The 27,819-nt window shown below is 47.1% G+C and overlaps 1 protein-coding gene across 1 annotated transcript in view; it reads right to left on the bottom strand.

Annotated features, from left to right (window-relative positions):
- The window catches only part of LOC121596912 (WAG22 antigen), a 63,728-nt gene that overhangs the window by 35,030 nt on the left and 879 nt on the right, over positions 1-27,819 (bottom strand). Inside the window, exons 2-3 of the mRNA XM_041922307.1 lie at positions 26,416-26,640; positions 13,044-16,329 (exon numbers count right to left, since the gene is read on the bottom strand). Of these exons, the coding sequence (XP_041778241.1) occupies positions 13,044-14,248 (1,205 nt within the window). The 5' untranslated portion in view covers positions 14,249-16,329; positions 26,416-26,640. The remainder of the gene's footprint in view (positions 1-13,043; positions 16,330-26,415; positions 26,641-27,819) is intronic.

Raw genomic sequence — 27,819 nt, forward strand, 5'->3', positions numbered from 1 at the left:
CGACGTCCTAAAACACGAATATTTTCGTACTGACGAATGGAATGGGGCAGGTTTTTCAAACCCTCCCCGATATTGACAAGTTGGAGGAGAAAGAGGAAATAAGGCAGAGCGTTGTGTGTTTGTGTCTAAATATAAAGAATAGAAAAAAAAACCTTCTACCAACACCCTACTACCCAGCGTTTCCAGTGTTTTCCGTTCTGCTAGACGCACGGTTTAAGGTATATAGTGCGTTACAATTGCATTTACACTGGCTGATTGAACGAGCGCCAAACCGCACCGCACAGCAGCGAGGGCACGTTTATTTTGTATCAAAACACACAATTAATGCCCCGGCTTAATGTGCCGTTTGCCCGGGCCGATGGCTTTTGCACGTATGACTGCATGGAATGCACGTTTTTGATTGTGCTGTGCGCGCTCGCGTTTGCTTTACGACCAGCGCCACGCTGGTATGTCATGGGAAATGGGGATAAACAAATGCGCGTTTAACTGCCCTTTTTTGCCGAGGTTGCAGAGATTACGAAGGTTCACGCAGGGTAAAAGATATCCTCGCAGCTACTAACGTGCAAGCAATAGTGAGTTATTTTCACATTTGCATCAACAATTGAGATACCTTTCCGATCATGCAATATGAGGGGCCATCCACAAATTACGTAAAACTCGTGTTGGGTTGAGATATTTACATTTTCAAGTTATAGAGTTCCAAGTTGTACTACGTGAACTATAAACCATAAAATTAACTTTATATAACGTTCGGCATTCGAGAACATTCACTAAAACGTTTGTAACGTTTTGTTCACTGTGGTATTCAATTTCGGTTGTCGGAAGATTCAAGTCAATGAAGCAAAACTCTGTACTGTATATTGTGATCGGGCAGTGATATTCGAGAGATGTGTTTATATTGTTGTAATTATGGTTAACATTAGTAAACCAACACACTTATCACTCATTTGCTATGTTTGAAATTGGAATGCTTACATTTACTCCACGGATTCGAGTGTCGTCCGACCTATAGAATAGGTCAGTTAATGTTTCAAAGAGTCTCACGAGGAGTTAGCTCCCCTCCTCCATGAAATTTATAAGAAAAAATCACTACATATTCTATCCCACATACGTAACGAGCTGCGAATGACACTTCCAGGGAAGGGCAGGATATGTTGATTTTTTTGCTTTACTTTACGTAATTTATGGATGACCCCTGAAACAACTCTTTTTTAATTTCATCAGAGATACTTTGACGCCGATAGTTGATTCTAACAGACGTTTAGCTGAAGGGGGCATTGCATTGAAAGCATCCTATTTTGGCATTACGTCATTTATGGATTTCCCCTTAAATTACTGTTTCGCTCTCAATAAATCATACAAGATGCTCAGATGCTTGTAGGAACATATTTAGTAAGTATTATTGACTCGTAGAGCATATCGACGTGAGTTAAGACTGTGTGGACATGTGTAGATGTAATTCTTTAGCTACTTTTGCTATTCCAGGAGTGCAAAGCGCAACGATAAAAAAAACCTATCCCAATCATGTTTCAGCCGTAAAACACTGTACCATAAACACTGGACGCAACCATCGAACGTAACGATCGTATCACCGCGGTTTAGACACCGCTGCCTATCTCCTCTCCGTTGGATGTGGTCCGGGGCTTCCACTCCGGGCTTGGAAAAGGCGTGTTTTGAGGAAATGGAAGCTAAAAATAACGCCCCCCCCCCCGAAAGAACGTCGTCGTCTGCGGAATAAACACACGTGCATATCTTCCATTTATATATATATAATCTCCTAGACGTAGGTCAACGTAGCATCGCCACTTTGCCTCTTCATCTTTGCCCACAAGCGCGCTCGCGCGCGCGCCAAACGCTGGACGCACAACAGCTGCCCGCCATGGCGATGGGGAGCAACAACGAGCGGTGGAAACCCATTTTGCAGCGAGCAGCATATCAAGCTCGTCAATTGCGGGAACACGATCCCAATGAGTGTATTACACCAATTGGAGGGCACGCTCGGACCACAGAAAAGCCAGTAGAGGAAGCGAAAAAGAAACAAACCCCCGTAAGACAAAAGAAGCGGATCGACACGGCCAGTGCTGCCAAATCGGTACGGCATTAATTTAAAGCACAAGTCTCGTTCCAGTTTTTTTCGTTGTTGTTGTTGTGTTACACAGTTTTCCTGAAATGCATACCAGTCAGCCTAAACCTAACCTCCACACAACTTCCACAACTCTTCCCCGGGGAAAATGGTTCCCCTCTCCACCAGTGCAGACGAACTCGTAACAGTTGTTAATAGGGCTATTTTTGTAGATCATTTCTTTCCAATAAATAGATATGTGTTTGTGTGCGGTTGTGCATTTTTTTTTTGTTCGTTGTTTGTTGCTGCTGTTGTCTGTCAAACTCACAATCGTCTTGGTGGCGGGAGGGAGGAAATGAAAGGGAAGCAATGCTTTTGGGAAGATCAACGAGACGGGCAGGCGGGCAGAACTTTCTCCATCGTTTGCGCCCCCGACACACACACACACAGCGAGCAACATAATGGTTCACAGCCGGGCTCGATTGAAAGAGGGCAAGCAGCAGCAGCAGCAGCAGCAGCATCGATCCGTTCCGATTTCGGAACGTGGAGCGTGTCTTTTGTGGCAGCATGGAACGAAACGGAGGGAACGGGTAAGCAGTCGAGGGGAGGCCGAATGAAAGGTTCAAGCAATGGCGCACTCAATCGTTCGGGCTCGTGCAGCAATAAGACGTTCGATCGAGCCCACTTTTCGCCGAGTTTCTCACGAAATAGACACGCCAGTGCGCGCTGCGTTCTCGCGGGTAGCCCACCCGGCTGGGGGTGTTCCCGGCGCGCTGGGAAAAATCGAGCGTGAAAAGAATGGTGGCGAAGCAAGGCGAAGGCAGCTGCATTCGGCACCCTGGAAGTCGCACGAAAATTGGACGAAACCGGTGCAAAGATCGACAAAATAATCGGTGAAAAGCAGCCAGCTGAACGGTGACCAATTTTGATGGGAGCGTGAGCGTTTGAAATGGAATATTGAGCGTGCCGCGGGGGAGGGAGGGATGGAGAGCAAGAAAACACCAAAAAGAAAAAAAATACAAAACAAAAACGAGGTGAAATGAGTAGACGAGCGGCTAAACGGCCCGAGAAAGGCTCGATCGCTGTGTGCGCGAGTTAATCGATCATCAATATCCGGGCTCATGATGATAACGGCCGCCCATTACACGGCTTGCAGCATATGGAGATGTTGTGGAGGAGACCTCGAGCAATTAAAAAAGAAGAAGCAGGTAGCGGTACCGCAAGGCACACTTCTACCAGCATACGTTGCGTGCAAGCGAAACAAAAACAAAACAACAAACAAGCTTTTCTTTGTAAATGAAGGTACAATTTTGCTGGCAGCACTGCTGCTCATCCTGATTTGCATTTCGACAGCACTGGCTGGGCGGTTTGATTGATTCGCAGCCGCTGACAGAAAGGTGAGGTGACAGGTGACAGACAGGGGGTTAATTAAACACCCGCGAGCGAGAAAGAGTAATTGTGCTTTCCTCGGTAGCTGACACATATACAAACACAAAAACATCCCACCGGGCAAGATGGACGACACAAATCAGCTCGAGTTCGGCTTGAGTCGTTTGGTTCTCGTTGTCTCTATAGTTATAGGCCGCTCTGCGAAACTTGTGGACGACAGAGATCGCGCACGGCACAAAGTGCATCAATTGAGGCTGAACGACCCGGCGTAGGCGGTAGATTGATGCGCCACAGCAACGATGACATGATCGTTGCACCCGACCCGGTTGCAAGAAGATCCCCTTCGATTCGGCCGGCCGGTGGTGCACAGGCCTTCTCGTTCTCATCAAAAACCCATTGCCCATCCCATCCCACACAGCGCCACCAAGCGAGCAAAACAGCGCGCAAAAAGTATGATAATTGGAGCTAATCGGGCACAACGTTCAATCTCGCGCGCTCGGTCTCTATCGAGACATCGTTAAGTGTCACCGAACCCGGCCCCTTTATTGCATGCGGGACTAAGGTACTAACCCCGTTCGTTGTAATTATGCCAAGCGGCGTGTACCAGCCGTGCCCAGTCACGGTGCAACCCATTGAGGAGTTCGTCGCCTGCGTCGGCTCCAGATGTGTGGTTCTTTCACTTCCAGCGCTTACATTCACTATTAGAGGGGGGGGGGGGGGGGGGGCGGGGGTCTCTGCGTAGCAAAAAGTGCAACCTCCGCAATTAAATCATACGCCTTTCGTGCCTGTCGATCAGCTGTGCCCGGTCCGTGCGCATGTCCCAGGACATTCTATCGGGGCGAAAGTGTACGTCAAGCTTCTCGACAGCTCTACCGCTTGCTTTCTTTCGCCTTTCTTTCCACCACCTCCGTCGTGGATGCTGGCAATAATTTCTCCCCCCCCCCCCCCTCGAGCGGGCGAAAGTAGATTCATCGTCTTTGCTTTTCTCTAATGTCCCGCACCCTTGGTCGCACCCCCCTTCATACACACGATCGTCAATAGCAGCAGCAATAACATCATCATCATCATCATCATTAAACAAACCGATCGCAAGCAGATCACCGCTCATCAGAGGGGGAGAGGAGGAGGGGGGGGGAGGCCACTGCACGCCGTAGAATGTGGCGCAGACATCACTCCAATCACTCCCCATCCCTTGCCCGCTCAGAGTGTAAGATAAACGTCCGGGCGGAAAAGCCCCATTACCTCGTGGCAGGCTCTCTTGCTCTCTCTTCCTCTCTCTCTCTCTCACACCCATTCTCTTCATTTCTCTCGGCAAGGGGGCGCCAAGTGCGGGAAGGTTAAGGCCTGTATGGGAAGCGTTTTTCACCTTCTGCAGGCTCTGGGAACGGCGGCGCCATTTTCCCAGCGCGCTGCGGGCACGGCTCGATGAACTCTCCCGGCACCGGGGAAGTGCAATCTGGTTGGAGGTGCTGCTGCTTGCGAACAACAATCGATCGATCGGGGTGGAAGCGCTGAATTGCGCAGCAAACAGCCGAAGGGTCGGGTAGAGATCGCAGGTAGCACACTACCCCAGCAGCTTGTGCAACAGCTTGTGCGACCCGTCAATCCCGCCATTTTCCCCTCACGGTTGCAGCGTGTTTTGCAATTCAAAAAGACAGTCCCTGCGGACGATGGCACAGGTCGTAAGTTGTTACAGCGAATGACATGTTGCAGAGAATGAGAGACATTGAACCAATATTTAACATCACACTGCACGCTGGCTGGTCAGCACTATCATTCGGAGCAGCTGGAGTATCTGGTGGAGCGTCGAGATGAGATTGTCTGAAGAATTACAAAACTCATTACCTCATCTATTCTAGGTTCTTTTTGTCTACGACCTCCAAATGCCCGGACTTCCAGAGCTACCAGTACAAACTAGTGGAATGCAATGCGCATTTGGATCTGGATTGGAGCATGCTCTTCAAAAATCACGACAATCATACACTCTAACGACCAGCACAACTCGCTGACACCCTGAAGCCGTCTACCACCTCCAAAAGAGATCTCCGACTGGAACGACGAAGAAGGAATAGGAGGACTGAAAGAATAACCAGACGAACCTCCGCTGGATCTCCGCGCTCCAAAACTGTGAATCTCATCAGACAAAAGACAATGTAAATTTATTGATAACCATAACCTTGACGCCAACATTTGGCGTCTTGAACCATTTGACACTGCAGACGGCAAACAACTCCAGGCAGCTCTGGAGGAGGAACAGACGAACAGAACTGCCAGAATACTCTAATTAAAACAAATTCCGAATATTCCAGTACGTGCCCATTGGTAACAGGGTGAAACAGTTCGATTGCCTTTCGATGCACGTAAGCCACCAATCGCTTCTTGCACGTGACGCATTTCGTTACCTTAGGTTTAGAGTCGCCCATAAATAAAGTATTTGAATGCGATCTTGTGGGCCAGATCTCGCGTGGACCAAACACTAAAGACACCCACGCACCACTGATGTCATCGCTGGATCGCGTGTGTTTGTTTATATATTTTTGCGTTCTGCTTGCCAACTTAACATACGGTTGCAAGTCTGTTTACGCCAAGCAGCTGATTGGGCGTGGATAGGGAAGATTTTTTTCTACTTCATCTTACAAAACCCGTTTCTTGCCGTTCTTAGTCCGCACGGTATTACAACCACGTTTCTAACTCCAATCCCTCCGTTCGAAACTGGCTACCAATATTGCTTATGCGCGTTTTTATCGTGGTGTGGAGGCTTGGGGGAGGGTTTTTTTTGGGTAAATAGTTTTCCTTGAACAGAAATGGTGTTTTTTTTTTGGTTGTTGCTGGTTGTTCCTACGTCTAATTTCCAAACTCAACCCATTTCTGGTTGGAGCTGCTCGCTTCACTCAACATCATAATAAATGGGGGCGCAGGGAGTCACCTGGGCAGAGTGTGTAGCGCAAGCAAATACAGGAAAAAAAAACACACATGGTAAGCAGGAAACGGTAAACGGGAAGCGAACAAGCGAGACAGGGCTGTCAAACACAGTTATGTGGTAATTTCCAAAAGATAAGTTTGGCCTCTAATTCACTTACCATTGAAGATGTTTCATTAAATTTATCCACACACGGCGGGTTGCAGTAAGTTCTTCTTCTTCTATTTGGCGTAATGTCCTACGCGGACATACAGGCCTATACAGACGCTTTCGAGGCTTAAGTCATTGCCACGCAGTCGCGGTTAGTCAATCCTTGCTACGAGGGGACGGTCCGGTCTATTCTAGGTTTGAACCCACGACGGGCATATTATTGAGTCGTTCGAGTAGACGACTGTACCATTGGACCGACACCAGCAGGCAGTAAGTTAGATTGGCTTTTAAACACACTAAGATGGCATGAAATATGTAGACAACCCTGCCCTAAATACGGATAGTCATAAAAAAGGGATGTCTAGAACGATTACGGTTATTCTAGCAAAGAAGAAGATTTAATTTCATTGTTTCAATCCGCCCAAAAGCGATAAGCCCATGCAGGAGATCTCCCCTATCTATACCTCCCTGTAAATCAATCAATAGTTTGACTAGCCTGTTCACACGCCAAAGGTAAAGCGGTGAACGGTGGTTCGCTTCCCATCCTCCGCCAGCAAAACCTGACCTGAGGAGAAGCTGACGCGTTCGGTTGTTTACGCGTGTGCATGTAGTTTAACGGTACCCGCGCGGTTGCCGCTTCTTTCATCAACGTTCCTCAACTAAACAACGACAACGATCGCAGTGCTGCCACTACGTCTTGCTGCAACACACCACGGACTTTTGAGCAACTTTTCTCTGCCAGCAGACAGAATGGCCACTCGTAGGGGGGTAAGGTGGGGGGGAAGGCGGAAAAGTGCGCCTAAAGTTCGAACCGAGCACGCCGGGGGGGGCGGAACTCTTTATTGCGCCACTCGTTGCGTACATGCCTACCGTTTAGAGCGCAATGGCCAGGCAAAGAACGGTTTGCAGAACATTATTAGGCAAGCCGGAGCGCTCATCAGCACAAACTTCACACCTTTCTTCCTCCATGACTCCCAAAAAAACAAAAAAAAACGGGAGTAACACACAATAAACCTAGATGTGAAGTTTTCTTCGCTTTGCAACCTTCAAACAAGCGGTTCGTATGGAGGTATGCCTTCACTGTGGCAAGATTTAGTTGTTTCCAGCACGGCTGCGGACAGAGCGGACCGCAAGCGGGACGGCTTAGCGACGAAGGGCTACCCAAATTTTCTACCCAAACAACAAGCACTTCGGAATGCAAATGGCCACCCCGGCTGCTACACCACGATGCGTAACGGTGAAATGGTCGAAGGGGAAGCGCAGTAGCCGCACACCTTTTAAGCTAAGCAACACCTCCACCGGTCGGATGTGGTTGTGCTGTGCACACCCACGTACGATGGGTATGCATGACACATCGGCAAGGTATTCACATGCGAGAAATAAACAGTTTATAAAAATGGTGTGTGTGTGTGTGTACACCTTCCCAACAGGCCGGACTTGTTTTGGGGAAGTGATGGTTGGGAGTGATGCCGTTGTGTAGTTTCTATGAATTTTATTTATTTATCTTCCGCATAATGTATACTTCCTTGTAGGAAACTAAAATAAAAGACAATAAGCAGAAATACAATAACACGATTCGGTGGCAATTTATTAAAGAATTCAATGTGTTTTAGATGATTGATATCTGTTCTGGTTCAGCGCCATCTATAGAGTAGTAGCAGGGCTAATGGGGGAATGTTTTTAAAACAATCTTCTTCGTCTTATTGAATGTCAGCATTGCCAAAAAGACTTCCCCCTATGCACACAACTTAAGCCACTTTTAATTGATTGGTATACCACGTGATCGAAAAAGAAGTCACACAGGTCATATCTGGAAGCCTAGACGGGAATTGAACCGTCGATGAGCTTTCCAGGAGCCGTCATGTCTACCATTGTAGCCATTCGGTCGTCACGCGTGTCACGCTCCAAATTGCCTATATGTAGGGTTTTCTGTTTCACTGGACATTTACCTAATGAGTCAAGTTCTTGTTGAGTTCTTGCTTGAAGGTACTGTTAACAAAATGATGCAATGTGTTTAGGAGCCTTCAGAGCACCGCCAAAACACGTCTTCTGCCGAGAATTGCCAATGCAAAGCTACGAAAACCACCTAAAAACATGTTCCAGTGAGTCTTTTCCTTGCATGCATTCAAGCATAACAAATCTCCATGTCGATCATTAGTCATTCTAACGCTTGACGCTAGACATGCTAAAAAACGTCCAACCGACGGTATACGGTGCATATGGCCAAAGACACCGACTGAAAACAGGTTCACCCGGGGATCGCATACGACATGGGGTAACATGCAAAACACCAACCAAAAAGCAACGAGCTGCGGCAAAAAAGCAAAAAACCAAACAAACAACACAAAAAAAAATTAGTTCCAATTAATGTGCTATGTCGATCATCTCGTCCCACCGCCCTTCCATCACTCTTTATCTCTCTTGCTCTTGTTTCTCCAGCGAAAGTAAAAAAAAACTCACACACACACACCATTCACGTTTTGTGCATGATCGCGCGTTGACTTCGTTTGACAAATTCGCGTACAATTTCGTGATCCTCTGCGGAGGGCCCCGAGGGCGCACATGTTTTGCACAACAAACACAACACTCTGCCGCCCCGAGCGGTTTGCGGTTCATGGGACAGTGGTGTGGTGCTGCAAGGCGCTGCACCCCAACTGCCGCTTCTCCACCTGGGTGATGTAACTGATCGTTACCTTCACAGCCGACGAAGCAACTAGCGCGACAACGTACGTTTTTTCGCAGGTTAGGTTACTAATTAGCTCCAAACACCGTGCGCCATTTGTTTGGGCGTTACTCGCCGCTGATATGCGCAAGATAAGTGTAGAGTGGTTTTGCGTGTTTCATTTGAATGAAGATGCCAGATTCCACCAACAGAATTTGTCTGTTTTTACTTTAGTACGAAAATCTGATGATGTTTTTTATGACTTATACATAGCTATTTTATATGTAAAATAGAATGGAGAACTACATTTTTGATTATCGTAGTATAACGTAACGTAAATGATAATGTATGCCCTCAACTACCTTAGTACAATATATGTTGTTTTGATATTTCCCAATATTTCATAATAAAAAGCCTTTTTATTTTAAAAAATGGTTGTCGACCACTGACTAATTGACATTACATGCATGCAAAATGGAATTACAGTTTTTCTATGTAGTACGAAATCGTTTTACATACACTTCCAAGAAAGGCATAATGCATGCTCTAAATACGACAAAAATAAACAGCCAATACATTTCCAATCGAATTGAAACAATTTCTTACATTAACGACACCTGTTTGGCTGATCTCAAAACCCCCCCTGCCCGTAGGGCAACTTAGCTTTCAAGGCCAGTTTGTGTGTTAGCTTGTTAGCAACCTTTTCAGCAACAAACCCGGGTTTGCGATAAGCCCTTTTCAAAACAACGGCTTAGGGCAGGCACAGGCCAAATATTTACATTTCTAAATTATCAGCAATCGGAATCGATGTACGGGCGCTGTTCAATTAACCGCAGCCGATTAGCAGGCGCTCCCCACGAGGCGAAACTAATGTTTCACAATGAATGGCAAGCATTGTGGCGCAGTGCACCTTGCACAGGCCAACCGTAGCTAATGCAAGACGAAAGCACTACACAAACGAAGCGGGGCAGAAATGTTTACTTCACGCTGTTTTCACGCAAAAACAAGAAAAAACTGTCACCCTACGGTGCCATTTACGTGCGACACAATCGATGGGTGGGAAGAAAAAATACAACTTCCACAAACAAACGCTCACGCCCGTCCGATGCATCTATTTAGCACCTTCCCGCTAATGGCTGGACAGCTTAAAACAACAAAATCAAGCTGCAAGCCTCAATTTTAGCACCGCTGCCATTATCCGTTCATTCTTTTCCGCCCATTTCGCAAACGCTTCTTCGCGCCCCTGCTACTGCTGCATGCTGCATCATTCTGCATCTGCAGTGGAGTCGGGCCAGTAAATAATGTAGACAGACGGAGGACTTCCAGTGGAAGCAACAATCCAAACATAACAAAAAAAAAGCATTAAAGTCGCGCGGAATATGCCACTAACAAAAAAAAAGCGTGACCTTCAATATATTCTTACTGGCGTACAAAAAAAACCAAACCTTAAACGGAACCACACTCACAAATCCAACAGATTGTGAAATATCGTGTTTTTGTTGTTGTTGCTCGCCTTTTACCAGGAGCAAGGGACGCACCCGATTGCTGCATTTACCATGTGCCAAGTACGCGAAACGGCGGCGCCCGGTGCAGTTGCGGAGCGGAATCGGAAGCCGAGAGAAGGGTACCGTATGACCTTGGATCCTTGAAAGCCCTATTTAACGCGTGTGAAAGAACTCCTTGAAGCAAAAAGCAAACAGAAAAAAAACTGTGGCCATCTGGGCGAAATGGCAGGATAGCGTGGACGTCATGCAAACACACACACATACACACGGACACGCGTATGCAGGTTTTCGTCTTATCGAGCGCATTTTATTGGCAGCCGCACCCCGATGAAAGTGGTTCGTCTTTGCTGGTGCTGGTGCTAATGCGCCTCCACCTACATCTCGTTTGCCTTGAAAATTAACGAGAGCGAGGAATGGAGAGGGCAAGAGAGAGAGAGAGAGAGAGAGAGAGAGAGAGAGAGAGAGAGAGAGAAAGAGCGCGATAGATGGCTATAAAAAAAGAGCGATAAGGGTGGAACATTCGGGGAAAATTGTTCGCGTCGCAGTAGATGGTTTGGAGCACTGCCAGGAGTCGGGATTTTCGAGCAGCAGTTCACTTTGCCCGCGTTTTGCACAAGCCAAATGCAAGCCAGGCATGTCAAACGCATTACGTCAGCGGCCCCGCCAGCTTGCGGCACTCTTTGAAGATGAAAGCCGTTCGAAAAGAACAAAAAAAAAAGCTTCATCACGGCGCAGTGCATTCGCTTATATTTTTATGTTTATTGCACCGAGCGGAACCCCGCTCCCTTGCGGAAAGGTTCGATGCGCTACACGCGCCGATCGCGCTCTAACTGGCAGTGCGCGTAGTTGGGAGCATGATTGTGAATGATGGCCGGATGAAATTGGCATATACTTTACGAGATCAGTTTACGATCCGTCGCTGGCGGTAGGGATCGATGGACAAAGACTTGCTCAGTGGATGCGAGTCGGTGCAAGCGATTTTGACCCCTTCCCATCTCATCGGGGAAATAGCCCGGAAGACATTGCAGGCTAGTGTGAATTGTCATAATTAACCGCTTCAGCAGCTCGGCAGCCGTTCTGCGACGGCTGTTCACTTTTACAACAGCACGTTAAATCTATCTGGCGTCCAGAAGCTGCACCACAATACTTGTTTTTTTTTTGCTTTTAATTTAATAGATATCTGTCAGAGTTGTAAAACTTACAGGAGCTCATTATTTGCAATTTATTATTTGAAAAATATATTTTAATTTGGACATCAGAAATTTGCTCTGAGTGCTTAAGTATTAAGGGGATCGTTTGCATAGCGCATTTTATCAACTAATAAAAGGTATCCCACGATTTATTGGTCGGTTCCCATAATTTTCCGAACTTCATAATGATTTTCCACTGTTTTCAGAAGCTGGTATGTATCGTTTTTTCACATTTAAAAACGATTTCAGAAATTGTTTGTTTTCAACGCAATTTTTTGTCTATTTAGACGGAAATTTAATCAAATAAAACATTAAATGTTCAGCATTTCGGAACATTCGCAGGAAAAAGCTTTGAACCATAGCCATTGTCATTGCCGTTATACTTGATCTTTTACTTTAAGTCTCTAACTGCCCATGATTGTCTCTAAGAGAACTTAGAGTCTTGCGTCTTTAGTCTTAGTCTTCCGAATTAAATCAATTTCATTAATCTTTTTCTCAGATTGTTTCTGGTACTTTTGAAATGTAAAATTTAGGTTTTTAAAAATCTGTTCTACTCCCTTGCAAGTTTATCATGATTCTCATTACAGGGTTTCCCACGATTTATTGGTTGGTTCGCATCAATTTTTAATGGGTTCTCATATTTTTTTTTATGCGTTCCCACGATTTTTTGGTCGTTTTGAAGAATTTTTTGGTACAATTGTATTGATATCCGATCGGAAAATACCAATAAATTATGGGAACGAACTAAAAATCTATGGGATACGACCGAAAAATCGTGGGAACGCACCAAAAAATTATGGGAACTGACCAATAAATCGTGGGAAACCCTGTATTGCCTTAAAGGCAAAAATTGACGCACACTGTCCCTCAGGGACAAAATATAGCGACAATGACTGTAAACGATGCTTGAAAGCATTGACAATATTCGATGACACCATTTTTCTGGGGTGTCAAACTGTATTCTTGCGTGCAAACTTGCGTCACAGAACCAGCGGATTGCAAGGAACGTTTCAATCACCACGAGCTCTTGTATTTTTGAATTTAATAAATGATTATTGTATCGCTCTATTCGATCCCCAATTTGACCCACTTTGACAAGCCTGCCAAACGGTGATCGCTAACGGACTTACGCCCCTACCGGCCCCTTCCCAGCCCGATCGCTTACCTTTTCAGTGTGACGTTCTTGTTGCCGCCGAGCTTGTTTAGCTTCACCTTCTTGCCGCCCCCGCCGGAGGCCGACCCGGTACCACCTGCCCCCGTCGCCGAGTCGGAGTCACTGCCGAGGGACACGTCAGCCGCGCCACCGGTACCACCACCACCACCACCACCACCACCATCACCAATGTCTGTCGTTTCCAGGGGCAACGGTGCGACGGCTGGCGGGTCCGACCCCAGCAGGTTCCCGTTCAGACTGTTCATCGTGCGGCAGTTGCCGTTGGTGCGCGCGCCACTAGCGAAGGAGGAAGCCGGCCGGCCCGATGGCTCGGTCGTGGCCGGGCCGCACCCGTTCGTTCGGCCCTGCGGGGACCACTCGGGGCGCGTCTCGCCGCTCGCGTTTCGCAGATTGTTCGCACTGACCAGCAGCCGATGGTGCTCGTCATCGTTGTCGCCACTGACGGCTAGGTAGCCATTGTAGTAGGCGCCGGTGTGGCCACCGGTGGCGCCGCCACCGTTGCTGCTGCCCGGCCGCCCGTTCGACCCGACACCGTTCGTCGGCTTTAGCACGCTCGCGAGCTTGGCCGGCGGGCCGGCATGGTTGCCGTTGGTAGGTTTCCCGTGCCGCCCGTTCGGCACCACGATCAGGTTGTTAAAGTTCTTGTCACTCTTGACGGCGGCACCGCGCCGCGGCCGATCGTCGATCGCGTCCCGGTCGTCCTCGTCGTCGTCGTCCGCGCCCGCACCGGCCAGCAGGTTGGTGCTTTCGTCGCACTGATCGGCCTCCGGCTCGTCCTGCCAGCGGCCCCGGCCCGACCGCACGTCGCGGCCACCCCCGACCGTAGCAGCTGCTGCACCGCCTGGCGCACCGGAGTCGCCTACCAGTTTCGCATCGGAGCCGCCGCTGATCAGCTGATAGCGATGGCTGGCAGCACTGCCGCCGCCACTGTGTTTGATTGTAGGCTTGATGATGGAGCGCACCTGGGCGGACGATGTGCTGGCCGCGGTAGCGCCACCGGAACTGTCGCGCCCGATCGCCCCACCGGCAACACTGGCTGCCGCACCTGCACCACCACCGCTGCCGTTGCCAACACCGACACCACCGGTTGCGGTTGTGGTGGTTGTTGTGGTCAGGTTGAGGCTTAGATTACGCGTTGCTGCTGCAGCCGCTGCGGATGGCGATTTTTCCTCGACTGGCAGCATGTAGGAGAGCATGTTGGCAGCAGTGCAGCGAGCGAGCGCGCTCGCATGCAGTTGCAACTGCGCTCACGCGTCAGCAAGGGCAAAAAAACAACAAACGGTGCCCTATGACAGCTTGTTGGGGTGGCGGGATGGGGATAGTACACGGGACAGTAGATCAGAAACCAGAGAGAGAACGAGATAAACAGACCGACAGAGAGAGATACAGCGTGCGAGAGAGAGATTGAGCCGAAGCCAAAGGGAGAACCAAACAACAACACACTACAGCAGCAGCAGCAGCAGCACACCGATGTATATATAGAACGGGAGTGAGTTACCGTTCTCCCCGTGCTGCACAACCGCTGCCCTTTTTTCGCGCAAAGGCGAGTCCCCAAGCAAGGCGTCCTCTGCTAGCGTCGCACACCGGATTGCCAGATTGTGATAATGATGATGGCGATGGTGATGCTGACGACGCTGGTGTGTTTGCTAGCCCAACCAGGATCTCGCACCAGAACGTTACTAGATTGCACCAAACACGAAACACTCGCAGGTAAGCACTCGGTCCGGTGGTGTAAACCGCACAGCCGAACAGTTTTCGATAACGGCGGGGCGGAGAATGAATGTGCGAGATCGTTACAGGTGGCTCTGGAATGGCATTCGTGCACTGCTAGAGCAGCGTTTTCGTCGGTTGCCCTATATATCTTGCAGGGCAGACTATTTTCTTAGAGCACCTGTCAAAATTTGCACTCACTTACACCAACACGATTTTCCGACTCAACCTTTTGCTACCCTCTCTAGCTCTTACATACACACATATATGCACGCACTCACACTGCACTGCACTTGTACACAAAGACGAAGTTTTCACTGGCCCGAAAAAAAAAACAAAAACAAAAACAATAATCGGACTTTGGGGGTTCTGGTCACCCTGTGGCTGCCCCCAGATTTGCCCACAAAGGAAAACAAGCCAGTCGCTGCTGCAGGTGAGTTACTGCCCCTGGCGGTCGGGGCGCGTTTGTTTGAGGGTTGAGGTTGATAGTGACGAGCCTCGCGTCCTTTTCCGAGTTGACGCCTCCGCGACGACTATGCCACTAATGGTGGTCGCGCTGCTCGCTTTGCCAACACAAACATTCGCTGCTGCTCGCTGTTTGTGTTTTCTTTGCTTTTCGGGTGCTTTTTTATCCGCTTCCTCTACTTCTTCTGCCTTTTCTCTAGCTGCTTCTATACCACCCCCATTCGGCGGGCTACTAATACGAAGCGCGGTGCGAGCTCTCCGCCAAACTGCGCACCGACGGCGACGCTGCCGGAACGCTCTCGAATCTTGGGACCGAGAGCTGGGATGCGGTCCCGATTTTTTAGTATACGGCGCGCAGCGCGCATCCGCTCTCTTCCTCTCAAACTCACACTCTCGCTGGTTGGCGCTCTCGCTGTTCTTTTCTGTTTTGCTTGTAAAGTCGGTACAGTTTTGCGCTTTACGCGTCCGCGTCCGATATCGAACGGTTTTTTTTTTAATTTTGTGTGCGAGCGTTCGGTGGGCAGGAGGTGCGGCGGTAAACAACCCGCGACCGATGGCAGATGAGCCGCTCGGTACTGACGTACGTTTTGACGAATCCCCCAAAACTTGTTCGACTTTAGAATTTGCACAAAATTCACAAACACACACACAGACACACCGAGCAGAAGCTGGCACGGGGAAAGAGACACAGCGGCACAAATTTTAACACGCAATACGCACGTACCCGCGTACCGTAGCGTTAGATAGCGCGGATATCGTTTTGCGGTATGATGGGCCGTTGGCTTGAGCGATTTTCCAACCCGAGTGCGGTGCACTTCCCTGCCACATTTTCCTTTTGTTTTCTTTTTTTATGCTTCTTTTTCTCTCTCTTTCTTACTTGGTTGTAGCACTCTTCACTTTTGCTGCATCACCACTTGGTCACATTATCTGGTTTCGGGTGCCTTTTGTACCCTTCCTAGTGCGTGATGCCTCACAGCTGAGTGCAACACGGAAACCGATGCCAAGTGAGCCGAATTTTGGTTGACTCAGCACGGGCAGGACTTTTTGTTGTGACAGTACCTCTTTTGCAAGTACGGACTCCGGTTGGGAGGGTAGCTGAGCTCTGTGGGACGAGATGAAACAGAAATGAGAACATTAGTTACGATACATACAAGCTTCATCAAATATGTAGACAATATGAACCAAATACAATCTCTAACCCTTTGATTTGATGCTACAATGTTGTTGCTATATCATCCTGTGTTGAATAACATCAAGTCTGTAAGCTGTAGAGACTTATTTGTTAGGTTATAGAAAGGTGACGATCGTCCAAATCATCACTTTATGCACTACGAATGTGTCCATTTGTTTCTTTCTCAACAACCATCCAAGATCTAGTATTAATTGAAGACTTTGATATTTTATTACTGTTTTGAAGTATCGGCCAAGGTTTGTATGTTTGATTTCTACGACGGATCTCGAACAATCAAACAATGTTCAGCTGAAAGCAGCTTCAGGATCAAATTTGAACTCACAAGCTGCAAGTGGGCAACATCGTCGACTTACACATTACGCTACCGGGCCACCTACGTATTGGGGCGTTAAAACCTCAATAAATCACAACGAAAAACAACACAATATCGTTAAAGTAAAGCCCCAGAACGTGCAAAATTATTTGGGTAACTCAATTCCATGATAGAAATCTAACAACCAAACAAATAGTAATAAATTAAATGATGACAACTTTAGCTTACAAAAAAAAATCTTCGAAAACATACACGAGATATCTTCTATAGTGATGGGAAAAATGAAGTTTTTGTCGGAATCGATTCCTGCTAGCTCCGCAGTTTTCTGGAATCGATTCCGGATAGTAGATCCGGAATCAGTTTCCGGAATCGATTCCGGAATCGGCTCCGGAATCGGAATCAACTCCGGAATCGGCTCCAGAATTGATTCCGGAATCGGCTCCGGAATAGGAATCGGTTCCGGAATCGGCTCCGGAATCGACTCCGGAATAGGAATCGGTTCCGGAATCGACTCCGGAATCGGCTCCGGAATCGGCTCCGGAATCGACTCCGGAATCGGCTCCGGAATCGGAATCGATTCCGGCATCAGAATCGGCTCCAGAATTGATTCCGAACACGGAATCGGAATCAGGTAGGTCCGATTCCGAGCCCCCACCACTAATCCCACCACTAAAAATATCGTGAAAGTAAGCCTGTAGCCTCATTCAAATTTATAAAATTAATAGAACTGACTTCTACGACAGAACATCTACATATTGTCACGCTTAAAACTTAATAAAATACCAAAAACTACATTATAAAAAATAGTAAAGGAACTTTCATAGCCACCTAGTGCACAGTTTTTCTTCTGAACAGAGACACCTACCTCACCATCATTAAATTTAGTAAACAAAACCTGGCAGGCTAACGAAATTGAAACCCCCCATGCCTTCCCCCCTATAGTAACGGACCCCCTGAAACGGCACGGCAGCACCAATTGCGCATCGGAAAACGAAAAGGAAAGCAACACCAATACACACACATAAAAAATAAACCAGGATCGGCAAGGTACTTTATATTTATCGGAATAGAATAACACTAATGACCCGCACTTAAGGATGACCCCCATTGGTTTCAACCCCTCCGTTTTGGGGCGAAGTGTTTGAGGTAAAATGTGTTTCTACGTGTTGGGTGGGCAGGGAAGACATACGGTTGTTTCCTCTGCCTTCCAATGCTTTCCTTCATCCCTTACGCTGTGTGCGTTTGTGTTTGTGATACAGCGCTCAAACTAATGCACGCACACACACATAAATGAGCGGGAGCCTTTCCAGACGGGGACTTGTGCAAACTAATCAAATGCTCCTCATCCTCTCCCCAGCACAATTTCCTCAAGGACAAAGGGCGAAGCCAGGCTCGCGGCGTTTGGGTGTGTTTGGCTCTATATCGTCCGTGTCTATCGGGCTGCACCCTTCGCGCCGCTGCCCACGCGGCCCCAGAGTTTCTTCGCACGAAACTTTTACCATTTCGCTCACTAGCGCTAGCTAACTCCCATCACTCCCGCCTTCCTCCCGCGCACACGTCGAGGGAGAGCGTGACGAAGCGAATCGGGATAGAGGTTTTCGGGCTGGGCGACAGCCCGGGGCCTGTCGGGAAAAGTGAAACGTTGATTTTCGTTCTGTGTTTTTCCGATAGGAGGGAAGATATTCCTCCCCCCCCCCCGCTCTCCCCGCTCTAGCGCTGAAAGTAGAACGGTGACCGGGCAGAAAATGGGGAGCAAAGGAACAGGATGCACTATTAAAAACGGAAAGCAGATATTGATTTTTGAAGCGCTCAAGCGGCGACCGTATGCGCGGTAAACAACGAAAGCCAGGGAAAATAAAGTCAGGTCCCTCTTGTCCTAACAGCAACGTACAAACACACACACACACACACATATATACAGGGGAAGAGAAAGAGATTTACTAATACACACATCCACACAAACATAGATACTCATATATAGACAGGCATACACGAGTAAACGATTGATTTCCTTTTAATACAGACTCCCCCAAGTCGGACCTGCGGTACGGTGGGTTTGATTGAGGCAGAAGCAGCATGCCAAAGGATTCATACACCCACACACACACACAGGCGAGCGCATATGTACAGCATTAGGGTCACGCTTGCCATCTTCGGGGCACCATTTGTAAGCGAAATTATCAACAAGCACTGATACTTGTCGTAACTATATATATATATAATAAATGTGCTTTTTAGTACGCTACCTGCGTCACATGCGGCTGTGTTTTAATGTAGACAATCTATCTTTACAGCAGGGTCATGCGTTAAGACTCCCTTGAACCACCCACATGGGCGACCATGTGCACAGTACCAGCGCGCGCGCGTGTTTACACGCGGGGGGAAAAAAACTATCGCACACACAAACTATCGGAACACGTTGGGTGTATAAATAAGTTTTGTTTTTTGTATGAGCATCGGCTTCTCCTCTTTCCCCCATCTGCTAACAGCACCGTAACTGTGGCTTTTACTATTCAATAAAGCGCGTTAATTCGAAAACTAATCACCGTGCACAGACGCAGCCAGTCACATCTCGGCATGGATGGCGGATACGAACGGCGCAAACGGCAAACTGCAATCGGCAATTATTATTTTATGAGCTCGCCGCCGCAACACAGGCGCGCACATTTCCCTCGCATTTTCAGTAAATCATCCAACGACGGCCAATGACGCATTTCTAAAATAAAAACAACCCAAGGAAACCCCTGTGTGGTTCCCTTCCCATGCTCCAATTTTCCTGCGCCCATGTGACACCCGTGCACGGTCGCATGCAGCAGCAGCAGCAGCATAACCTACATTCGGGCACACCCTGTGCGATGTGGGGATTTCGTTTTTTTTTACCGAATAGATTAACCATCTGCTTTGGCAAATCTTTGAGCTGTGGTTGGATTTTGCTGGAAGAACGCCCTGAAAGCAACGATATGAGAATGGCGAGGTTTATGTGACCGCTTGTTCTGGGTGGCGTGTAAAAACGCAAAACGAGAGTTGGAATTGCATATTTGTTTACATGTTGCTTCTCTCTCTGTGTGTGTTTTTATTGACGACTTTATTTACTTTTTTTTTGCATAACAATACATCAAAACTGGTCTATTGTTTAGCTGGATCAGCTGGTTTTGAAGCTTTTTTGGAAGTTACCTTCTGCCACGACAATATTCGAGCCGGTCCTTCGAACCGGATTTTATGTGTCTGTCCGCCATCCGTGCTCTATTTCTTTCTCTCCTTTTCGCTATCTATTTTTTTTTTCAAAACTGAGCATCTTTTTTTATCACACATCCATGCTATCTCTTTTGCTTTCTTCAGGTGCTTACTACCTCGCACGAAATCGTCGCAGTCAGCCGTTTGCACTGATTAGATATGCCCCGTCCGGTGCGGTAGTTACCAGTCCGAATGGCCGATAATGCTACGCGCCACCGTCTGTTCTACGCTAAGTAATTGAAATTCGTTCGAAGTGGCTTGTGAAGCGAGAGACTCGATAGTGCAAAACAATACAATAAAAAGGTTCTTGTACGCCCCATAAACAGGTCAAGGGGAACGCGGGGTCCAAATGGGATCTCTTAATTTTTAAAATGTATGTAACGTAAAATGCGCTCGTTCGAATTGGTCAACGTTATTCGTGTGTGTAGTACAAACATATTCGGAATATTGCATAACTGAGAGACTAATCCGTTCCTGTGACTCACTCGCTAAACGAAAAACTCGTTGTGCGGGAAGATCTTGTCCTCAGAATTCGTATGAAAGGTGAATTGATTTGTTCCATGAAAAATAAAAAAAATGTCATCATGATACTAATAACTGGGATGATATTTGTTGGTCCCTATTACTTTGGTGTTATGATTCATCATTTTCCATGTGATTTTTTATACTTCTGGTTGGTTCGGTTGGTTTGCAAAAACGGCCGTACCAACTACACTATGACACCGGTTCCAGCGGAGCTCATGTTTACAGCCCAATAAAACCGAGCGCGATACAGCGATGCTGGCTTCGATCGAACACGATTGCATCTGCTCCATCGCGTAACGATGGTGAAAGATTGCGCCGCAGCCAGTTAATTAATAGTATCGTAAAGCTTGCCATTGTAAAGATTACATCAAAACTAGACAACTAAATAGCAATAGATAACAGGTATGACAAACACACACAGCGTGACCAATACAGCTAAAATGATAACGTGTTGCAAACGTGCTGTGGTTCGATGCCTTCGGTACCTGCATTGACTTTGTGAACATGACACACTATTAGTACATTTACGACAGCATGCTTAGTTGTTGGAAGCAACGCTAATTGATTGGCAAAGAAAGATAGTCGTCAATGCAGGTATCATTCCAACGACTTCAAGTTGATCAATCGCGTAAAATCTGGTATTGCAATATAAAAAAAACGAACGCTTTCGTTTAAATTCGTTTGCAATTTCGTGGCGTTTCTTTTGGCGGAATAACTTATCGATTCAAACTGCGACGTCAAGCACCCGCATGTGGACGTGAGTTGCATAATAATTGCGGGAATTAACGACGAAATTCAAATGTTCTTTGCGCCGTTGGGGCATTGCTTTATCTCGTCTAGTGCCAGCCACTTGCACGTAAGACGATAACAATAAGCATTGCATTAGGTGGATACCGAACAACAGCAACAAAAAACAAACAAACAACCCATCATGGTTTATGCTATTGCACTGCCGCTCCTAAGCATTAGCTAATGGGCATGGCGAAAACTAAGCCAGCGCTTTCTAGCAGCCGTTTTCCAACAAAAACCAACTCGTGCGAAAGCGTGCCCAACCCGGCAAGAGGGGCTGACACTGGCAGCAGTAGCAGCATGAAGTCATCCTCAACACCAAACTCTACCCCGCACAAACAGAAATGCGTTCACATCCTTTACTGATCGATCCGACCGCTGACAGGGAAGGGGTTCAGCTGTCAAGCGCATGTGGAGCAGCAAAGCGATGGGCGGGTGTTTTGAAGGGAAAATGGAAGGAATTCTTCTCACCTAGCCGAACCGAAACAGCAACCAGCAGCGAGGGAATAATAACCTAACAACCAGAAACAAATGCAGGCAGCATGTGAAATGTGCCCGGAAATGGTGTGGATTGGCATACCACACCCAACCCTTCCACCCACCCCCCCACCCCCCTCTTCCCCAGGAATTCGTTCAAATGCCTAGCTCGGCCAACTGTTTGGCAACCATTTTCCAGCACACGTTTTCCTGTCGCGACCACATGTTCGGTCTGTACACTGAACGTTTCCTGAACGCACGGGGAAAAATCAGGAGCAAATGGGGCGAGTGTGCATGTGTATATGCGTTATTCTTATTGTTTGTGCCACTGTTATCGTTATGCCCGGAAAGTGACAGCGGCGAAAGAACATCACAAAACGGTCTCTAGTACACGACCATGGTCGGCTTTCTCCACTCCATCCCCAAAATCCTCGGCTCGTACGTTGGCGTGAAGTGAATGTGTTTCTTTTATTTTTCAACGCTACCAAAACCTTGCAACACTCGGTAGTTGGGCTAGGTGCAGCGCAGCGCAGATTGCACAAGCAGGCAGGATAACTGGACCGTGACTGATAGTGCGCAATGGCGAATGGCCGAAGTGTCTTCGCACCGCTCTTTGCCGGTTGGCAAGCGTTACGCAACCGGTAATGGAGTTGCCGGGAAACGATATACATGTGTGTGTGTTTTTTAAGAAGTGTTTTTTATGTAATTGCTGGTTGAAGGTTTTATGTTAACATACACACACGGAAAAGAGGGCATCAGGCTCACGAAGCGTGACAAATAAAAAAATAAATACCTGTTTACTCAATCATTTCTTGCTAAAACCTTGAAACAGAGAAGTTAGGTTTAATCTGAAGACTGTGGAGTGGCGAGATCCACCTATCATTTTGACTCTTGAGAATTACATTACGGAACTTAGAGACTGATGAACATCTGATGAACATCTTAATGAACATCCTATCATATATCTAATATCTATAATAATTGTAAAGAGATACATCCCACACATTATATACAATTAAAATACGCATTTTGTGGATAAATGAGTAGTTCCAGGATCTACTTAATATCTAATGTTTAGATCTATTCAGAATACAATTCCACTAATCCGAACTCCACGAACTTGATTAGTTTCAATTTCTTATTTGTATTATTTGATATATAATACATTAACATATAACATGCAATAATAATTTCATTCCACCATAATATACAGATACAGGCCTATCTTTGTAGTAGAGAGAACTGAGTGGTATCGAGATCTCTTACATATCAGATTCTGATATCTATTCCAAATTCCATTCTACTATAGACTAACAATCTAGAACTCAGGGATAGCTGAGTAGAGTTTGATGAAGACTGAGTAGTTTCAGCATCTACTTAATATCCCATATCTAATGGATAATATCTTTTCAAAACTCTATTCCATCATAGATTATATACATCCATATTTCGTTCCACCAAAGAATTACAATACAGATCTTGGGGATGACTGAGTAGTTTCGATATCTGCTGAACATCATATATCTGATTGATATGTCCGAATTGCTTCCGAAATGAAAATAGCTATATGTTAGTTTATTTAATGTTAAATAAGGAATGAATGTAAGATGTCAGTAGAACCGCATCTATTAGCGTAACAATGGTTGCTTTGGAGATGCTATGGCTTATGGCAGCCAACGTTAATATCTAATATCTATTCCGAATTCCATTCGACCATACTTCAAGAATGCCCAATTTCTCACAGTGCCCCAAGAGCTGCCAAGAAGTGCTCTTTGAAGCAGTGCCACTAACATCAACCACGAGCAGGCAATCCGGAGAAAGCAATCAACTCACTCACTCCCACCAGCAAAGCACCAAATATCAAGATCATTACCCCCGTCCACTGTGCTGTGTTAGACGCACCCCGTAAAGTGTGCGTCCCGGAAAAGGTCTATATCCTCAACTATTCCCGACCCCTTCCAGAATAACTAGCGAAAGAGGCAGAGAGCGCTGGAGAGCTGGTGCGAAGACAGGCCGTCTAGATGGTAATTCTTTTATTTGGATTTTTATTACATTTTCATCGGCAATTGAGCGTTGGGTGAGCTGACGCGTGGTTCAGCACCCTAAGCCCTAAGGCGGCGTAGCGCAGGAGCGATCGCCTTTTAAGCGGAGTTTCGTTCGTTTCTTAACGCTCCCGTTCACGACCCCGACAGCCCGATAAGCAAATGGCCGGACGGCTTTCCGTGGGCGAATGGTTTCCAACCCGAACGTGGAAACCCACGCAGCCGTGGTCGGATCGGTTTGGCTGCAACAATCGCGCACTATCGGCCATAAATATCAATTTGGAGCGGTAATTCCCAAACGCGTCTAAGCGCGTGACGATACAAAAACCGAGAGACGAGAAAACCCGTAAACCCCGTAAATCGGAAGCAACGCTCTTACTTACCAATTTGACGCCCAATTCCCCGACCCGAACTTCGGATTAACTCTACCTCCCGGTTGAGTTTCCCTCTCCGCTTCCCCCCTCCCCACCCAGTGCTGGGCGAAGTGGTAGAATTTTTCGGTATCGGATTTCTCAATTACGCGCCAAAGAAACTTTCGGCCCCAAATTATGAACCGTGGCTTGACGATCAAGGAATTTCACGCAGCCCTAGCGCGCGGGGTTCATTCATGCTCCATTTGGCTTCATTCCATTCGCTCAGTGTTCGCTTCCGGGGACTCCCGAGGGGAGGGCCAAGCTCTGCGATGCACAACACCAGCAGTAGCAGCAAAAAAGCGGGACAGGCAAAAGGGTACTGGCGACCGAGAGCGGGTGCTGCGCGGTAGCAAATAATGCGTACTTAATCGATAGGCATAACTGCTGCTGCGCACGGTTAACTGTACACGGTGCTTAAGCCGCCACATCCAAGACACTTCCGAAGCAGTGCGTTGTCTGTGCAAACGGGCGTAACGGGAGACGCTAGTCTAGGCCATAGAGCTCTAAACCGACCACTTCCGGGTAGCTGGAGCGGTCTGCATTAATCAGACTGGAGACGTATGCTTCACCAAAGTTGGAGTTGGCGCTATCCAAAACAACAACACAGTTCAAACAATAGTCGGAAGAGTGTTGGTCTATTGCGTTGGTGTATCCCTGCCCATTCTTGAAGTGTTCGGACCCAGTTGTTGGAGGTTCCAGTAGATTTTCTTCGACCACCGGCCTAAGACATCGGAAGTGTCCTTACCAAATCCGATCACGCTCTCCAGGGTGTCCAGACTGGGGGGCCTCACGGCCGCTGCTGCGCCATTTCACAGGCAGAACCTGTTTTTGATGTGCCATTGTTGAAAATGCTATTAGCACCATACACGGAAATGCATAACCGGGATCCGGGGACCGTGGCCCTCGGACAGCGGATGAAACAGGAAGCCCCCAGCGCTGTTGTAGGGTTTCGTCACGGCTATTACGGGCACCAAAACATACACCAAAGCAGGGAAGGTATTTGTGTTGTGCTGCCGCCGTTAAAGTATCCGCCACAAACTGGGTTAGAAAACAGCTTTCGAATGTTTCTTCTTGCCGCGTATTGCCCGAACATGTGTTGGGGGGTGAGATGAGGTCACAGGATTGCGGAAGCCACACAAAACGGAGAACAAGTGTGTTGTTTGTGGATGTTCTAAAATAAAAACCGAAACTACTCAGGCGGCCACACGGGGCTCGTTACACGCACACACACACACAAATACACGCGCACACGTTGTGTTGTTCATATTTTCTTCTTTGTTTTTATGGGTTTCTACACGCCCAAGACAACACGTACAGAATGTCTGATTATTGGAAATGTGAAACCAATCCCCCGGGAGAGTAGGGAGGGACCGATTTTTTTTTAACACCAACCTAGTCCGCCAACTACAAAGTGGAATGTGTCGGGTCCGTCCTCGAGTTTCCACCTCCACAGCCACCCACAAGTGCGCAAAGATTTGTAGCGGCGTTGAGGAAATCCCCAAAAACTGTACGTTCTAATGTAAATCTGTTTAGTATCGTGGGGAGATTTGGGAGGAGGACCACTCCGGAACACAACAAATACTTCCAGATTAGAGCCAAGTAGGCAGAAGTCCTAATGCAGTCTTTCTCCAATGGACAAGGTGACGCGTGTACTCCGCAAAAGACGTGAGCGATAGTCACGTGGCGTGAGCGTGATCTTGATCAACGCCAAGTGTCCATGAATATCTTTAACGCATTACTCAGAAATGAGTTGGAGGCGCACATTTTCGAAAGTTCTTGTTGTTGTTGGTAGGATTGTAGAGGATTTAGACCTTTGGGACCTCTCCAGCCCCTTAATTCTTGACATGTCGCACCGATGACTTGCATCAAACTGATTGATGACACCGTCCTTATGACAGGAACAGGTCATCTTAACGGAGCAAGATGGATACGACCAAGCTCTTCAAAATGATGTATATTGTCCAACGACACCAAAAGGTGTCAACTTGCCAAAAACAGACCCTACCACATCGCCTCCAAAACCCGCTTGCGCATGAATTCTATGCGTCGTGCAACATTGGCAAGTGGCGGCTCTTGCGGTTGCAAAATCATCCATCAGGGAAGCTCCAGATGTTTGCATCTTTGCAGAAGTTCGCTTAGACGCTCTAGAGAGGTGGCATTTTTTTGTTTTATTTTTTTACGACATATTCTTTAATTAACATACCAAATTTGCAGTACGCGTACGCCGCGTAAGTTTCGCGGGCCGTGCCCGCAGCGCCGACGAAGGCCTGTTACGGCTTGATTCGATGGTTGATTGTTGCTGCTGGTGTTGCCCGTACGGTCGGATGTTGCTAGGCGATGCAAATGTTGACTCGATGATTGGAGAAAATGGCGAAAACGGCCGCCCGCCGCACGGTCTAGCGCTGGCTAACTCGATGAGCTGAGGCACCTACACACAAGCGGATCCGGTAGCAGATGGAGAAAAAAAAAGGGGGGGGGGGAAACGAAAGAGCGGGTTAGAAATGGGTACAAAAGTGTGTCAACGAGCGTTATAATTAGGTTCAATTCGGCAACGCGCGCGCAACACGCACTCGTACGCGTAAGGGGAAACACACCGCGGCATGTGCGGAAGCGTATTGGGATATGATCGCTCGCGTCCGATGACTTTTGTCTATTGTCCCGAGGAAATTGGTAAGAGCTTTGAAATGATCCCCCCTTCCTCCCATCGACACCAGGTTCCCGTTCGGTTTTGTGCCATTTTTGAGCGAACCAACTGCACATCCATCATATGGTAACGTTAGCCGTGCTGTTCACACGCAAAGTAACGTCTAGGCTGGCGGGCGAGTTCGATCGTACATTCGTTCGTTCGTTCGGGCGGGCATGGCGAGTTGATATCCAAGAAAAACTCGTTACGATTTGGAATCATATTACAGTGGTTAGAGCGCAGCAAACGGCACATAGGTGTAGATTAAATCAAGACACCGACCACACCACACACCACAAAGACATTCAGAGGTCACTTCATTAAGGTTATAGATCTGTTTCTAAACAACTGCTATTGAAAATATGGGCTAGTTTTTCTCCTATGAAGTGCAAACCGTCATGTTCGGAGGAGATATAAGTACTGAAAGATCTAGTAATAGGTTTCCATAGCATTCATTAGATCCTGAGAGGTTGGAATCAAGTAAAACAACACTCAAAAACTTAAGATATCAGAATTCTGACATGATAATTATGAAAGGAAATGAAAGTAAACATTTATTCAGTAGTTCAGTCTAGAGCAGAAGCATGAGATGTAGGCTCATGGATGTTTTGGAACTCTTTCATCTTTCTTTCGTCTTTTTAATGCCTTATATAAGGTAATTGTCTAAAATGGGTTTTAGCTTTCCATATCTTTCACCACCAAGATTTAGAACCTAAAAGTGTTTCCAGAAGTCTATTGGAGCCTCTTTTCGTGAGATTTTGTGTGAATAAAGCCACTTGAAAAACATTTAGATTTGAGTTTATAGTTTTTATTTAAATATTATGATAAACAAGTTTTGGATGCAAAAACCTGCTGATTGAGAGAGTAAATAGAAGTTCCTCTTTTTAATTTGAAGGCGAAATTTAAATAAAATACCCTTGTTAA

This window comes from Anopheles merus, chromosome X (assembly GCF_017562075.2).
Source record: "Anopheles merus strain MAF chromosome X, AmerM5.1, whole genome shotgun sequence".
Classification (NCBI taxonomy): Eukaryota; Metazoa; Arthropoda; class Insecta; order Diptera; family Culicidae; genus Anopheles; species Anopheles merus.